This window comes from Felis catus, chromosome A2, assembly GCF_018350175.1.
Source record: "Felis catus isolate Fca126 chromosome A2, F.catus_Fca126_mat1.0, whole genome shotgun sequence".
Lineage (NCBI taxonomy): Eukaryota > Metazoa > Chordata > Mammalia > Carnivora > Felidae > Felis > Felis catus.
The window spans coordinates 29,874,449-29,892,162 of NC_058369.1; the positions used below are offsets into that span (position 1 = coordinate 29,874,449).

At 37.9% G+C, this 17,714-nt stretch overlaps 1 protein-coding gene and 1 long non-coding RNA gene across 18 annotated transcripts in view; one reads left to right on the forward strand and one right to left on the reverse strand.

Moving 5' to 3' along the window:
* Positions 1-17,714, forward strand: part of PTPRG (protein tyrosine phosphatase receptor type G) — a 718,204-nt gene that overhangs the window by 695,449 nt on the left and 5,041 nt on the right. For 4 of the 5 annotated variants that reach the window (XM_011280147.3, XM_045051777.1, XM_045051779.1 and 1 more), the window contains 4 exons: positions 137-265; positions 3,436-3,582; positions 4,568-4,710; positions 17,508-17,643. In XM_011280147.3, the coding sequence (XP_011278449.3) occupies positions 137-265; positions 3,436-3,582; positions 4,568-4,710; positions 17,508-17,643 (555 nt within the window). Of the gene's footprint in view, positions 1-136; positions 266-3,435; positions 3,699-3,940; positions 4,074-4,567; positions 4,711-17,507; positions 17,644-17,714 lie in introns of those variants that run through there. The other variant, XR_006593802.1, reaches the window with a different exon arrangement.
* Positions 1-17,714, reverse strand: part of LOC111559430 — a 103,829-nt gene that overhangs the window by 7,631 nt on the left and 78,484 nt on the right. For 4 of the 13 annotated variants that reach the window (XR_006593807.1, XR_006593804.1, XR_006593806.1 and 1 more), the window contains 3 exons: positions 3,953-4,053; positions 2,870-2,931; positions 881-1,303 (listed from right to left, as the gene is read on the reverse strand). This is a non-coding gene — a long non-coding RNA (uncharacterized LOC111559430). The other 9 variants (XR_006593811.1, XR_006593810.1, XR_006593808.1 and 6 more) reach the window with 8 other exon arrangements.

The following is a 17,714-nucleotide window of genomic DNA, read 5'->3' on the forward strand; positions in this document are numbered from 1 at the left end:
AAATGTACTGACTGCCTTTTTCAATTGTTTTCGTGTGGTCAAAACAATGCCGTCTTATTTGGTGAACATATTTTACTTACCCCGGCGTCAGAATAAAATGTTTGTAACTGCTGATTTTCCGTCTTCCTAACTGAAGGGCTATTATAGGAGCAATGAATTTATTATAACCCAGCATCCTCTGCCACATACTACGAAAGATTTCTGGCGAATGATTTGGGATCATAATGCACAGATCATTGTCATGCTGCCAGACAACCAGAGCTTGGTAAGCAAAGCACATCTGCTATATATTAATGAGCCTGTGAGGCCAGAAGCATAAATCATTTTGATACCTTAGCACAGGGCTACACTGTCTGTATGTGCTAGGGAGGGTATTGAGACCTCGCTTCTTGAAGTTGGAGCAAGTTCCTTTTGTAGTCTCACAGTTAAGTGTCGCCATCGGTTCCATTACTTGATTCTCTAATGCTGTACATGGCAGGGCCATGGAAGGTTTTGTAAAGCCTTTTTTTTTTTTTTTTTTTTTTTTTTTAGTAATGTCATTAATATAGGATCTTAACCTCTGAGCTGCTATATGTCCCTTGGGAAAAATAAAATAGCATCTAATTAGGTAACTGTGTTTACACGTACTAACTTGTTTAGTTCTCTCTACCACTTTATGACATAGATACTATTATCATCTCATTTAACAGCGAAGAAAATCAAGGGAAGTAACTTGCCTAAAGGGCATACATGAGTAATTGGAGGCAGGATTTAAACCGGAGTGACCTTTTAATCCTTTTCTATGATGTGGCGAGGGACAAATATCATAGCAAAGTTTTCCCAGTCCTTCCCCCAAAAATTCGTATCTAAAGTACTAATTATCATTATCTTTCCCCCATACCTTAGGCAAGGCAGATCCATTAGAGGGAAGGAGATACAGAAAGGCTATTTTGTTCCAGTTTAAAGGTGCTTCTAAGACCTTGGCTGAGCTACAGCCCTTTTCTCCTCTAGTTAGTCCTTCCCTGCTGTGGTCCCTAAGACCATATAAAAGAAGGGTTAACAAGTTTATCGAAATAAACTTAATGGCAGAATTCATTGGGTCTTCAGAAGTTATGAGGACACGTAAGCCCACAAAACAAAAACGGAAATAAGAAACAATGAGGAGCTGCTTCGACAAGTATCAGATCAGTGAATTTTTTCGTCGAGAAAGAACAGCCTGTGATTGAACCCCTAGTCTTGACGACATGCATTTGACTGCGTGCCCAGTCAGTAGGAAGTTCACTTTGTCGCATTTTGCTCCAGTTTCAGAATACCAAGACTGCTTCTGTAGGAGAGAATGGCAACAAAATTGAGAATCTTCAACTCAAAACTGGAGTGTAAATTTTCAAATTAGCTGGCAATAGGGGTCTATTCTGTTTGGCGTGTGGAAATTGGAGGCATTTAGGGTTGTTAAAACGTTCATTTGTTGGATGAGTCAGTGTTTTGGTATTGTCACTTATCACAGGACAGTCACCAAAAGCCTCTACCCACGGGCTCGTTTGTATGGGGAGGCTGGACCAACAGAGTCCGTGCGTGTTATGCAGACAGTGAGGACACAGGACTGCCCTGGAACAGGTCACCTCGGGCTGAGGGAGACCGGGCTAGAATCCTGAATGTCTGCCTTCTCAGCTCTAGGGTCGAAAGTCAGTGCACATTTTTCCTAAAAAATGTCTGCAGATTCTCTTTGTTTGCTTTATTTCTTACTGCTGTAATTTTACAAGACCATGATTCTGTGACTAGCCCAAAGTCACGGGTTCCTAGGTCAGAATGCACTGTTCTAGATATGCCTAGGCATCTTTGATCTACAAATGTATTTGTAAGCAAAATAACCATGAGACCAGAGGTCCTACTGCATTAAGAAGTAGCATGTATTTTTCATAGTATTTGAAGATGATCAGTTTCTCCCTAATTGGCTTTCTGTACTCAGATGTTTTGGTGTGTGTGTGTGTTTGCTTATTAAAATCCCCTTGGCAGTCATTAGGCCAATTTGATAATTTACTATTCAAGTTAATTTCTTACAGGTACATAACGTTATTCCCACTTTTCAGATATGGAAATTAAGGCCCAGATTAATTTATTCAATCCTAAATCCTGTATTTAATCTCTGCACATTGGTTAAATTTATAGGCCTTGTCCATTATTACCTTACATCTTTAGTATCTGTTAGAAGGGTCTTAACTTCCATTTCCTTGGACAAAATGTATTAAAACCCCTGACAGTTACAGACTGTCTTTTGTATAGCCTAAACCCAATTGCTAATCTGTTTCCCCTTATGCTGAGCTTTAAAAATAAAAATGTACTTGGCAATAAGCTATATTGAAACTTGAAAGGGTGATAAGTCTTATTGGACTGTTGGCTCATTTCTGATGCAACAATGTAAGATTAAACAAAACCTTCTTTGTTTTGAACATTATTCAGAATTATTTCTGACTTCACTAGTAGTATCTAAGCATTTTCAGGCAAATGCCCATGGAAGTGTAGCTATTCCAGGCAAAGCAGAGTTTGCCATTTGGACTGATGAGAAAAAGAGGGATGGAGGGTCAGGGGTCTTACCCTAATCGTTGTATTTCTCACAAAGACTCCCACCTCTACATCTCTTCACTTTTTCTTCGGCCTCCGCAGTTTTCAGGGATGGAATTCAAGTACAGAGCCTGAATATTTATTTTTAATGCTAAAATAGATGAACATTTAAAGCTTGCCTGACTCAAGGCTGAAAGCCTTTTTCTGTGTTAATCTCCTTTTGACACCTAACATGGTTAGATTAACTTTTCTTTGAAAAAGCACTTTGTACTTAGAACCAACATAAGCTTATTTATGCACAGCCTCTTTCCAGACAGGTTCTGTTGCTTACCATTTAGTAGCAAGCGTGATTTGAGACAACTTGCAGGCTTCTCTGAGTCTTGATGTCCTCGTCTGTAAAGACAGATGATAAAAATCCCTCACCTCCCTAGTATATTGTAAAAATTAAGACCACGTTTATGAAATTCCTATGCAAAATGCTAATCAACTGTAGAAATGTTAAGCCACAGGAAGTAACAACTAGGATGTCTTCGTTGCTTAAGCAATTGTGAAGTAATATATTAGCCCCAGTTGAGAGATATTCTGTAATACATCATAGTAAACAAGACAGGATCCAAGTTGATTAATTTTAATATGTCCCCTCTAGGGGGAGCATTTTTGGTTGTTACAGTGATGTAGGGAGGCAAGTCTAGAATACGGTTATTATCAATTACAATTTACAGTGACCACTGAACTTGGGATGATTAGAGGGGGATATAATTCTATGTGCCCAAGTTAAAAGGTGACTCGGGAGGTATGGGGAATGTATCCTGTCTGTCATCAATTTGCAAGAAAATTCAAAAACAAATGTTTGACAGCACTGCAGAGGAATTTTTTCTTTGGGGGCGGTTCCCACAGGCAGAAGATGAGTTTGTATACTGGCCAAGTCGAGAAGAATCCATGAACTGTGAGGCCTTTACCGTCACCCTTATCAGCAAAGACAGACTGTGCCTCTCAAATGAAGAACAAATTATCATCCATGACTTTATCCTTGAAGCCACACAGGTAACCTAAAGCTGCCTTTCTCAGTCACAGCCCTACCTGGGCCCTGCATCCTCCAAGTAATAACAGAGTAACTTACCACCTCAAGTCGGGCCCAGGCATTTGAGTATGACTTCATTATAAATACGTACACTGGGGCGCCTGGGTGGCGCAGTCGGTTAAGCGTCCGACTTCAGCCAGGTCACGATCTCACGGTCCGTGAGTTCGAGCCCCACGTCAGGCTCTGGGCTGATGGCTCAGAGCCTGGAGCCTGTTTCCGATTCTGTGTCTCCCTCTCTCTCTGCCCCTCCCCCGTTCATGCTCTGTCTCTCTCTGTCCCAAAAATAAATAAATGTTGAAAAAAAAAAAAAAAAATTTTAAAATAAATACGTACACTTCCCTTTTTCCTTCCTTCAAATATTTGCTTTTTCCAGCTGGGTAGATGAAATGTAACCGTTCCTCTGATTGAGCATGCATACAAATAGGTCTGTTGACCTAATTATAAAAACAATATACTAGAGCTCAGTATTTTCTTTGCCACCAGAAATGTAAACATTGCAATGTGTTGCAGATGATAAGATTTTTTTTGTTGTTTTTTTTTTTTTGGTTTTGTTTTGTTTTTAGTAAACGACATTTTGATGTATAACAACTGCCTTCTTATGGGGTGGATATGAAAGGACGAAGAGGATAAGTTATTATAACTTAAATGCTGATTTAACCTCTCAGTTTTTTCCTTTCAATTTATAGATAAGATAGAGTAGGATACAAAGTCTCATAATTTATTGGCACTTGCAATTTTATTGTCACCTGAAACAGAATTTTACTGTTTCACTAACATGACCTGGTCATTTTTTAATGGCAGGCAGGCCTCCCTACTATTTTTCTTCTTACCAGCCCCATTTTGGTTAATGGGGCATTCTTCAATTCTATCCTATCTCAGGAACAAGTTCTAGTCATTAGATTACAGATCTAATGGGCTGGGCTGTGACTTCTGTTCTATTGGTTACAGGATGACTATGTCCTAGAAGTTCGGCACTTCCAGTGTCCCAAATGGCCTAACCCAGATGCCCCCATCAGCAGTACTTTCGAACTTATCAATGTCATCAAGGAAGAGGCCTTAACAAGGGACGGCCCCACCATTGTTCATGATGAGTATGTACCTATTTCTTAATTTTAAAATTCAAACATGTTTCTTGTGGAATTGCTGTAGGAGTAGAAAGGCAAAGACAGACTCTATCTGCTTGTGACCATTCTGAGTTTTTTCCAGTGTCTACAGGGGCAGGTTGTAGATGTGTTTGAGTTTTAATGTGTCCCACCCTTCCAAGGCTCCTGGAGTGTATGTTCTAGAAAGGTGAAAGCACTGTACCAGCCTACAAAAGTACACTTGAAAGCTTTCTGAGGTTTTATGTTTCAAAAACAATTTTAAATTATTATTTCCATTACTTAAACAATTATTTTTATACCCTACACTGAATTTCAGCAAACATTAGGAAAGAAGACTTTTAATTTTTTTAGAAGGATGTTTGTTTGTTTATTTTGAGAGAGTATGCACACCCAAGGCGGGGGCGGGGCAGAGAATCCCAAGCAGGCTCCACACTGTCAGCCCAGAGCCCGACACTCAACCAGCTGAGCCACCCAGGTGCGCCTAGAAGAAAAATTGTTAAATATGGTTTCTTGATTAGGAGTAAGTTACTTATTAATGATAAATTTAGAGTTTACAGTCTGTTTGGAAGTTCAAAGAAAACAATTTGTGCCTGGTGTCAAATCTTCTGGGCATCCACATGGTATTCAAACCTAGATACCTTCCTTCTTACTAAAGTAGAAAGGATCATAGGTAAACTTTATGGTATATGAATATTTGGGGTCAAACGTAATGACTGGCGTTGACCTGTAAATCACTTGTGTAATTCCAGATTGTTCAGAATCTCACAGACCTTTAGCTAATGTGGCACCAATTAGATATCTTCATTTCTGTTTTATTTCCAAGGTAGCTCCTTTCGTCAGCAAATTCTCAGTGCATCCATTACATTCATTAAATCAGCAGCCACTCTGGAAGCAGATACTAATCAATTTGAAAGTAAACCTTATTGTTAAGTCTTTCAATTTTTTCTGCAACATGAAGTGACCACAGACTTCCACTTTAGGTCAACACCTGTACCTCAAATCATGGTTCTCTCTTATTTGAAGAAAGCCATACTAATGGCTGCTTCCAAAGAGTTTTCTGGAGTTTGTTTTAGGAAATAATGACTGTTTCAAAGTAACTGGGCAGCCGTTACAGGTCTATGAAAATTTAGGGTATGCAGTTACAGTATAAAATTAAGGCTGCTTCTAGAGATTTTTTTTCCCCACTAATCTGTATTGGCTTTTCAAATACCTTTGGGGTTTGTCAGCTGCTATCAATTCAGCCTGAATTCTAATGTTGCTGCCCAGTTCTGTGATTTTGCTGTTATTTTGTATTCAAGTTGGTAATGGAGCTAAACTTATATTTCATGGGTAAGGGATGAGGGAAAGAGAAAAAAACAGGAACTTGGTACGTCATTTAAAAAGAACTGTTTGATTCTTTTGTCTAGATTCAGTTTGGGGATATATTGTCTTACTCAGTGATTTTTATTTTATGCCTCATGCTGAATATGTCACCTCTGAAATTAATCAAATGTAGTTCGCAGGCCCACACAAGAAAAGAGTAAATTAATTCTGAACTAGATCAGCACATACCATGTAGGTGAGCTAGATTAAAAACCTCCTAAAGACATGTGTTCCTGTATCCACTCTTTAGGAGATAAGGGATTCCAGAGAAATTACTTTTCCACATTACTCAAGCAAATTTGAACTATTTTAAACACCTGCTAGCAGTAATACAATCTTGGGAACACCAGTTACCTTTCAGTTTCCATCTTACCTACTTTTTGTGCCTCTTAGTATCCCTTCCTGGTGGCTGACAGACACCTCTAATTTAGCATGTCTAAGACCAAACTCATCCTCGCAGCCTGCCTCCAGCCACTGAGTTGTGCAAAGCAGAGCCCTTTTTGTGTGGCCCTTCACCTCCGCATCCGACTGGCCACGAGTCTTACTGATGTCACCCATTCTTTCAGTACACTTTCCAAATTCCTTTGCAGTCTGGCCAAAGTTTACTCATGCAGCTGTCATCCTAGTCCTCAGTCCCTTCCTTCCTGTAGACCACCTTGCCCCTGCAAATGCTACTTCCTTTGAGTGCTCTGTCAGTCAACAGACACTTCAGAAGTCATTCTCCTTGAAACTATTGGTGACTCATCCCAGTGGTCATCATTTATCTTTTAAAAATATTTATTTTGAGAGACGGCCGGGGGGGGGGGGGCGGGTGTTGGGCGTGCAGGGAGAGAGAGAGAGAATCCCAAGCAGGCTCATGTCAGCACAGAGCCCGATGCCAGGCTCAATCTCGGGAACAGGGAGATCCTGACCCGAGCCGAAATCAAGACTCAGACTCTGAACTGACCGAGCCACCCGGGCGCCCCTAGAGGTAATCATTTAAAATCACTGACAGACATCACATTCTTAACTGTGCTGTTCTTGGGTATCACATCATGTTGCACCCACTTGTTCACAGGACTGTCACCCCCCTACACTGCTGACACTGGCAGTAATAACTTATTTGTCCCAGTCTCTACAGAGTGAAGCTTAATGCCTGGCACATAGCAGGTTCTGTGCTTCAGATTATGATGACCTACAAATGAAGGATACATACATACAATATCCTTAGTGTGAACCTTTCCCAGAGAGCCTTGTGCTTTGCGTTTTGTTTTATCATCTTACCTGCTTAAAAATGTTTAAGTGAGCAGGCTTGGAGGCCCAAGTGAACTTTGAATGCACAAACTAGATATTTATCTGGTCTTCACAGAGATCTCTTAACACCTACTCTCAGGGCTGTCAGCTGTGTTGTGAGGTGGACAAAGTTCCTAGAAAAATGATCTAAGGATAAAATTCCTCGCCCAAAAGTAAACTGATTGTATCTGAACACAAGCACCGCTTATAAAGGCAAAGTGCTTTATTCATAGCATCCTGTATTCAAGATTCAGAGGCTGATCTGTAGCATTACTGTCAAAGTTTTTAAGCAGACCCTATGTTCCTTCCGACAGAAGAGGATTAGAACATAAGCACAGTTTTTACCATCTTGTGGGACAATAGATTAGACATTCATTCACAGAAAAACAGTTTCTTGTGCAAATAGTTATTCACTCTGCATATAGCTCTATCGTCCTATTAGATACCATAGAAGGCTAATTTGATTAATAATTCTCAAAGAATGATCCAAGGGCTGCTGGTTGGGAAGGAGGCCCTTCTGGGGAATTCAAAAAGTCAAAACCATTTTCATAATAATACAAAGATACCATTTGCTTTGTTCATTCGGACTCTGACAGCTTCTGTAACAGGTGCTTGCATGGTCTTGTGTTGTGACATTTTTCTCAGTTCTAATTTTTCATACGATAAATAGAGGGGCTATAGCCCAAATAAGCAAGAGCTCTTTGAGTATCACCAGTAATCTTTTAATTTGATCCTGAGATACTCCATAGGAGATGCATAAATATATGGACTGCTTTCTATACCCACTGCTGCAAAGACCCCCAGAAATAATTCTGGTTTTCCTTTGAACCTTACCACTACCCCACTAAGAGGGTAATTTTGGGATCCCTTCTTCACGTAAGAAAAAAATAGGTAGTGTGAAGCTAATGGCCTGTGTACACATATATAGTTAGTGTCAGAGCCAGGACCAGCTACATAATTTATGGAGCCCTATGGAAAAAGTAAGAATTTCCAGATGAAAAGTTCGAAGTAATGGTCATAAAGTTGCTCACCAGACTTGAGAGAAGAATGGATGTACTCAGAACCTCAACAAAGAAAAAATACAAAAAAGAACCAATAACTGAAATGAAAAATACACTAGAGGAAATCAACAGCATGTCCACATACACTAACATTACTGGTATCGGGGTCCCACAAAGAGAACAGAGACAGAAAGGAGCAGAAAACTTCCCTAACATGGGGACGGAAACAGACATATCCAAGTCCCAGAAGCAGAGAGCCTCAAACAAGATGAATCAAAGCAAGACACATAATAAAGATAAATCGAGGATTCTAAAAGTATCAAGAGAGAAGCACTAGTTATTTACAAAGGAAAGCTCTCAGCTGATTTTTCATCAGAAACGTGCAAGCCAGAAGGAAGTGGCATGATATATTCAAAGTGTAGAAAGGAAAAAACCCATAACCAAGAATACTATACCCAGTTACCATTCACAGTTGAAGAAGAGATACAGCATTTACCACACCAAAATTAAATAAGCTCATCACCACTAATCCAGCCTCAGAAGAAAATTAAAGACTCCCCTTTGGAAAAGAAAAGGCTGTAAGTAAAAAATTATTAAAAAAAAAAAAAAATTCACTAGTAAAACCAACATAGTAAATCAATCTTAAAACTAGTATAAAGATTAAGAGACCAAAGCAGCAAAATCAATTATATCTTAAAAAAAAAAAATTGTCTATTTTGTGACTCCTTTAAGATGTACAATGACATCATATATATATATATATATATATATATATATATATATGAACATGGAGAGGATAAGTCAAAGTGCAGTTTTCAGAATGTGTTCAAACTTTAAGCAACCATTAAAATACACTGCTATATATTTAGGATGTTATATATCAACCTTACAGAAACCACAAACCTAAAACCTATAATAGATATAAAAAAGCAGAAAGAAATCAACACATGACACTAAACAAAGTCCTCAGTCACAAGGGAGAAGAGCAAGAGAAGAAAAGACATAGAAGAACTACAAAAATAACCAGAAAACAATGAACAAAATGACAGTTAAAGTACATACCTCTCAAATAAGTAAGTGGTTTAAGTGCTCCAATCAAAAGACATAGATTAAATGGATAAAAAAACAAGACCCAGATGTTGCCTACAAAAGACTCCCTAAATAGATACACAGACTGAAAGCTGAAGGGATGGAAAAAGATATTCCACAGAAATGAAAAAAGAAAAAAAAAAAAAAGCTGGGGTAGCAGTATTTATAGCAGACAAAATGGACTTTAAAGAATAGGGGCACCTGGGTGGCTCTGTCAGGTGTCTGGCTCTTGACTTTGTTCAGTTCAGGTCATGATCTCAAGGTTTGTGAGATCAGGCTCTGCACTCAAGTGCATAGCTTGCTTGCTTGGTATTCTCTCTCTCCCCCTCCCCTGCTCATGTGCTCTGTTTCTCTCAAAAAAAAAAAAAAAAAAAATTAACAAGATCAGGACATTACATATGGTAAAAGGATCCATCTAAGATCAGGACATTACATATGGTAAAAGGATCCATCTAAGAAGAGGATACAACAACTGTAAATATCTATGCACCCAACATAGAAGCATCTAAAGGGGGAAATTGATGGTAAGAAAATAGCAGGGAATTTTAACACCCACTTAAGTCAATGGATAGATCATCCAGATCAAAATTAATCCAGATCAAAATTAATAAGGAAACACTGGCCTTGAACAAGACATTAGACCAGATGGATTTAACAGATACATACAGAACATTCCATCCCAAACAGCATAATACACATTCTTTTCAAGTACAGATGGGACTATTCTCCAGGATCACATATTAGGCCCTTAAGCAAATCTCCATAAATTTAAGAAGACTGAAATCACATCAAGCATTTTTTCTGACCATAATAGTATGAAACTAGAAATAAATTACAAGAAAACCTGGAAAAAATACAAATATATGGAGGATAAATAACATGCTATTAAACAACCAATGTCTCAATGAAGAAATCCAAGAGGAAATTAAAAAATACCTGGAGGCAAATGAACACGCAAAATCTTTTGACATGTGGCAAAAGCAGTTCTAAGAAGGAAATTTATAGCAATACAGGCCTACCTCAAGAAATAAAACTCTCAAGCAGTCTATCCTTAGGAACCTAAAGGAACTAGAAAACGAAGAACAAACAGAGCCAAAATTTAGGAGAAGAAAAGAAAAAAGATCAGAGTAGAAATAAATGTAGACTAAAAAAAACCATAGAAAATATCAATGAAGGGGCGCCTGGATGGCTCAGTTGGCTAGGCATCCCACTCGGTTTCAGCTCAGGCCATGATCTCATGAGTTCATGGGTTTGAGGCCCCACAGTGGACTCTGCGCTGGCAACACAGAGCCTGCTTGGGATTCTCACTCTCCCCTTCTCTCTCTGCCACTCTCACAATAAACAAATAAGCTTAAAAAAAAAAAAAATCAATGAAACCAAGACCTGGTTCTTTGAAAAGCTAAACAAGACTAAAAAACTTTTAACCAGACTCCTCAAGAAAGAAAGCAGACTGAAATAACATTACAAATGAAAAAGAAGTTACAGCCAACACCAAGGAAATACAAAGGATAATGAGAGTGTACTATTAAAAATTCTAAGCTAACAAGTTAGACAAACCTAGAAGAAATGGAAAAAATAAATCCGTGCAGCCACTATGTAAAACAGTGCCGAAGCTACTCAACAAAGTAAAAATAGAAATACCATATGATCAGTAATTCCATTTATGGGCATTTATCAGAAGAAAACAAAAACACTAATTGAAAAGGAGGCATGCACCCCTATGTTCACTGCAGCGGTATTTACAATAGTCCTAATACATAAGAAATCTAAATGTCCGTAAATAGATGAGTGGATACAGAAAATGTGATGTATGTATACAATGGAATATTACTCAGGCATTAAAAAAAAAAGAGAAATCACCTTTTACATCAACATGGGTAGAACTAGAAGGTATCGGGCTAAGTGCAGTAATCAGATAAAGACAAATACAAGTGATTTCACTTCTATGTGGAATCTTTAAAAACAAAGAACAGAAGTAAACTAAGATAAACAGAACAAACTGGTGGTTGTCAGTAGTAGGGAGAGGGGTGAAATAGGTGAAGGGGGTTAGTAAGTACAGACTTCCAGTTATAAATAAATCACAGAGATGACAAGTATAGCATAGGAAATATACTTAATAATGTAATAACTTGGGTCACTATCATGGTGAATATTTCATAACATATATACTTGTCAAATCATTGTTACACACCTGAAACTAATATGGTCTATCAACTATACTTCAGTAAAAAAAAGTTCCAGATGGCCACAGCACAGCATTAAACTAAGGGCAAGACTCTTGTGAGCAGGAGACCCGTCAGACCGTAGCCAGGAAGCTGGCCCTGACTGCAGTCAGATCCAGATCTATCTAATCCTGCTGGTTAACACTGCCTCCCACTGGTTGTCACAGGAAGCACTCTGGCATTCATGTCCCTCAGTTCTCCAGACCATGTTTCCCTACTTTATTTTCTCATTCACTTCCAAAGTTTTAAATTTTTTGTAAGTACTATTTTAGAGAGAGATTGGGGGAGGGGACAGAAAGAATCTCAAGCAGTCTCCAGGCTCGCTGAGGAACCCAGTATGGGGTTCAGTCCTACGACCCTGAGACCACAACCTGACCTGAAATCAAGAGTCGGACACTCAAGCAACTTAGCCACGCAGGCACTCCCCAAAGTGTTAATTTCTTAAAGTGCTGTGGAAGGCTTTCATATTGCCTTGATTCCCCCGGACCGCTGCATATTCAAGCTTTAACTCTGTTTTCCTTTTTGCCCTAATGATTTCTACGGGAAGCTTTAGTTTCTTCATAGTGACAGAGTTATAACTCTGGATTGCATTTTTGGTTATGATTTTTAAAACTTTTTTTTTAATGCTTATTCGAGCAATAAAGTGACTGTTAAAACCTCTTAAAAGCAAAGGTACAATAATTATATGGAAGAGTAAAAAATATAATTAAGTGGGCAGAGGTATTATACACACTGACAATACAAGGAATCCCACTGTGGCTTAAAATGAATATAGAGCACTTACCATTACTGTACATCAGGAACTTCAAGGACTTCTATTTCTTTGAGGTATAGGCAAGGAAAGATGAAAACACATTTTGCTTTCTTCTTAACTGCACTAAATAAACATTCCTCTCAATGGGGCCCTTTGAGAAAGGCAAACAGTGAATCTGTACACTACTCTTGTTTTATATATGTTATAAAATTACTAGTATCACTTTTTCACCAAGTTCTTATAGTCTGAAGGGCAAATCCATGAAACTCAATAAATATCCTCTACCTAATTCCTAATCTGAGAATGGCCTCTATTTTTTCAGTCTTTACCCTTTCACTATCATGTTTGGTATATAGAAAATATTTAAATGATCTGTGGATTTGATTAATTTGACTTAGTTTCTGGTCATGTTTGAAATCTTACTGTGTAGGTGCTTCCTTTAATTTAGGTGCTTATTTAAGAGTGGCTAAATCTAAGAAAGACAATCCAAGGACAGGCAAGAGTACATCCACATAGAGTACACACTATAATAAGATACGTAATACGGGACTTTTCTATCTGAAAGGCTATGGAGAGCTTTAACAAAGAGATTGGTTTGGGGGACAGGGGGAGGTTGGGGAAAGGGTCCTGAGTCTAACAGTTTCACTAGAACATATTAAGCAAAGGTTAGATTTTGGTCCTACTGGAAAAAAATAATAATTAGTACAGAGGATTAAAAAAAAAAAAACGCTAGTCATGCTACATAAGAAGGTAAACTGAGTACAATTTAGAATCTGCGGAAAGTTAACATAATGATCAAAGCAAGAAGAACAACAACAAAGTGTAAATCAGTTACTGGAGCAGTTACAATAGAACACATGCTCAGAGATCTAACAGAAGACTAGGACATTAACCAGAAACATGTATAATCAAACAGGAACAAATCAGAGAGTCCAAGATAGGGGAAAAACAAGAGACAGGCTAGCAGTAGTAGAATGGACAGAAGTGAAATCAAACTTAGTTACGGACTAGATAGGTGAGTTCTAACATACGTCTCAGAAGTGATCCATGTTGACAAAAGAGATTCAAGAAATAACGGCTGAGATTTTCTAAGAACTTAAGTCTCATAAAACATACAGTTTTGGAAAATGGTGAAGAAAAAGTAGGGAGGGCATAAATTGCCATTGGGAAGAAAAGCATCTACCATGTATCTGCAGTTACACTCAAAATATTTGGTAACTGTTCATTTGCTGAGGTGTGATAATGTTTATATATATATTTTTTAATTTTATCTTTTATACTAAAATATTAATGAATAAAATACCTGGGATTTACTTCAAAGGATATGTAGGAGGAAGTAGATGTGAAGATTGGCCATGAGCCAGTGACGGCTGTAATTGAGTAATGGCTACATCAAAGTTACAGTACTTTCAAGTGTTTGATGTTTTCTAATAATAAAAGGTTAAAATAGAAATATTTTAAAATAAACACTTGAAATTGTTTATACCAATACATGTTTAAGTCTCAATAATAAGTATAATAAATGGTGTTTACTGAACATATTGTATATACTAGCTTCTATTATGAGCCATTAACATGTATCAGCTCAAACTAAACTCGTCTGGCGAACTGTGAGGCCTTGGCCAGTTACATCACCGGAACGTACCTTGTTTCTTCAGCTTTGGAAGGGGAATAACAACAGTCATAGCACAGGATTATTGTGACGATTAAGTTGGTACACTTAATACCTGTAAGAGATCCTGGCACATAGTAAGAGCATAACACACCTTAGTGATCACCAAGAACTGAATAAACAGACACGTTCCCAAACTGTTAAGGCCCACCAAGTCCTCACTAGGCTATACTTAAACAGTAACAAACACAGGAGATTTAATGTAACCTTGATTTAAAAAAAAAAAAAAGGAGAACACCAGAATGGAAAAGTATAGGCCAATCTTACTTATTTGATTATGGGTACAAAAATCTAAATAAAATACTGTCAAAATCCAGTATGTTGGATTAAAAGAAATATGTATCATTAAAAGTAAGATGGTTTCATGTATCATGAAAAGGGTGTAGAGCTGGTTAAGTGTTACCACTGCTCTCTCAAGTGAATTCAGGGCATTATTAAAGGAATTGCTAAAAGAGTCAATAGGTGTTGGAAAGCACAGGATAAAATAACATTCACTCATGATCTCCCTCCCCAAAAGAAAACACTCTTAGCAAACAAAGTCGCAAGTATCTTCTTTAACTTGATAAATGTTATTTATCAGAAGCCCACAGCAAACATCTTTATTTAACACGAAAAACTTAGGGGCTTTACCATGAAAGACAACAATATGAGACCCCCTTGCAGTGTTACAATGCACAACTACCGGGTCCTAGCCAATGCAATAAAAGCAAAAGATGTAAGAAATACAAAAGCTGAAAAGAGACAAAATTAACATTATTGGCAGATAAAGATGAAGCCAACTTCCTAGATAATCCACAAATTATTAGAACGTAAAAAGAGTTCTGCATGGCAGGATACAAGTTCACCACGTGAAAATCACTAATGTTCCTATGTATCAACTGAAACCAAACAAAAGATCATAAAAAGAGGCCATTCTTAGGAATGACAGACTCTAAAAAGGCACCTAGAAATTACCCTAAAATGAAACTGGCAAAGACAATGAGGAAAACTGTAAAATGTAAATAACTACAAAAGACCTGAAAAAGGGAGAAAAGATATCATGTTCATGAACAGAAAAACTCAAAAAGAGGTTACTGTCCTCTAACCAATCTATGTATTGAGGGCAAACCAAGCAAAACCCCAGTAAAATTTTTGTGTTCCTTGAGCATTCAGTTTCAAGAGTAATATGAAACAGGACAGGAAGGAATCAAGGAGTAGAGGTATTTGGAAATGAGTGTACAAGTAAAAATGAAAATACAGATGTTTGAAGCACAAAAAAAACATGAAACAATGAATGTAGAGACAGCCAAGACTACAGGAACTTGCTCTTTCGGATGTCAGAACATTAAAAATCTATAGGAATTAAATGTAGGGAAATACAAAAAATAGATTAAAGGGCCAAACAGATTTCAGAAACTATATGACAATTTAGTATTTGATACAAAGGAAACTCAATGAGAAAAGAGGAGACTATCCAATAAAAAAAAAAGTCATCCATTAGAAAAATAAGTAAAATCAGACCATAACCTTATACCAAAATAGGATTCAGATGAAATATACAATGAAATGTAAAAAATAAAAATAGAAAAATGTAGGAGAATGTTTTTAAAGTGCTGAGTTAGAAAAAGCATTCTCAAGATTCCAAAAAAGCCAAAAATAAAAGATGAAGCCATTTGATTACGTGTAACAAAAGTACCTATAAACAATGTTAAGGGAAACTGAGACACTGGAAGAAATATTTACAACCTACGCTACAAATAACAGAGAGCTAAGAGAAATGGCCAAAGTATATTAACACACAATTTCAGAAGAGGAAACACAGGCCATAAACACAAAAGATTCTCAAACTTCCTGGTAATCAAGAAAATGCAAATTAAACTAACATTAGGATACAATTTTTCACCCATCAGATTAGGAGAAGCTTTTCAACTTTAAAATGACGAGAAGATGGGGGCACCTGGGTAGCTCAGTCAGTTAAGCATCCAACTCTCTATTTCAGCTCAGGTCATAATCTCACAGTTTGTGAGTTCAAGCCCCATGTCAGATTCTGTGTCAACGGCGTAGAGCCTGCTTGGGATTCTCTCTCTCCCTCTCCCCCATCCCCTCTTCACTCTCTCGATCTCAAAATAAATAAACTTTAAAAAAATTCAAATAAAATGATGTCAGAGAAACAAGTATTCTCATGCTGGGAGGGGGATAAACCGGTAACAACCACTAGGAGAGAAACATTGCAGTATCTTTAAAACTAAAAATGGGCATACCTGTGAGCCCATTTTTCTACTCATGGTAATTCCACTGGTATGCCCAAGATACAAACCATGTAAATGCCCACCTACAGGGAAGTCAGCGAGTCCAGTATGCATACAGCACGGAAGTAATGAACCAGACTGAAATGTACTAACAAACTGGACTCTGGGCGACTGGACCTAAATGTAGAACAGTTTTTACCTCTAGCTAGCTGACCTCTAAAGTTGGGAGCTTTGGTCTTATTTGTATTAAAGATGTAAAACATCTGTAATGTTTCAATTTCATATAACGATAAACTCAGAAACTGCACATAAACTGCACTATAAACTGCACATTTAATAGTTTTTAATAGAACAGTGGGCACAAGCCGTATAAATATGCAAGCCATATAAATTCTAGTTTCATTTCTACCAGCATCATCACCTGGAACAATTCATTCAATCCCTGTGTTTTCTTAACACTAATGTGCCACCAGAGGTTCCTGGAAAAAAAAGGGATTTCCATTCTAAATGTGTGTGTGTGTGTGTGTGTGTGTGTGTGTGTGTGAGAGAGAGAGAGAGAGAGAGAGAGAGAGAGAGAGACTGACTGTGTGTGTCAAAAACAACCATATTTTTCCAAGACTTTTATCACAGGTACTCTAACTGGCAAAATTCCACTTCAGTGCCAAAAACAATGACCTAATGTGAAATTCATTTTGAAACTTTTCTGACTGCATTTTGAGCCACACATTTCAAGTCACGTTTTTTAAGTCTGATTTAGCTGGTTTTTTTGGGGGGGGGGGGGGCGGGATTTTTTTTTTTTTTCAGATCCTTTCCCTACCTCTGCACATCCAGGAGCTTGTAGTTAGGGTTCTCGTATTTTTCCCACCTCGTCCCCAGCATTAAGTCTTCTATAGCTATCCCCAGTCTAATTTTAAACCTCTCATTTCATCTGGAGTATCAAGCTGAGCATCTGATAAGCCAGTTTGGGAGCTTTCACATTCATGAATAAATGGCACCTTTGTGCTAGTCTCTACATCTTCTCCCCCTGTCCAGCATTTCACTGATTTCAAGAAGAGAGATCACTGCAGTCCGTGTGCGGACTATGCAAACATATGCCACCATGCAAGTATATGGTGTTAATTTCATTCCAGTAAATTTAATCCCTGAGCAAATCTGAAATAGCGTTGTTTTTTTTTCCTCCCCAAGGTATGGAGCAGTTTCAGCAGGAATGCTGTGTGCCCTTACCACCCTGTCCCAGCAACTGGAGAATGAAAATGCTGTGGATGTTTTCCAGGTTGCAAAAATGATCAATCTTATGAGGCCTGGAGTATTCACAGACATTGTAAGTACTTTGCTTCTTTGTGAAATCTGTTCCTCCATCAACCAAAACTCAGGCAAACACTTGAATTAGAG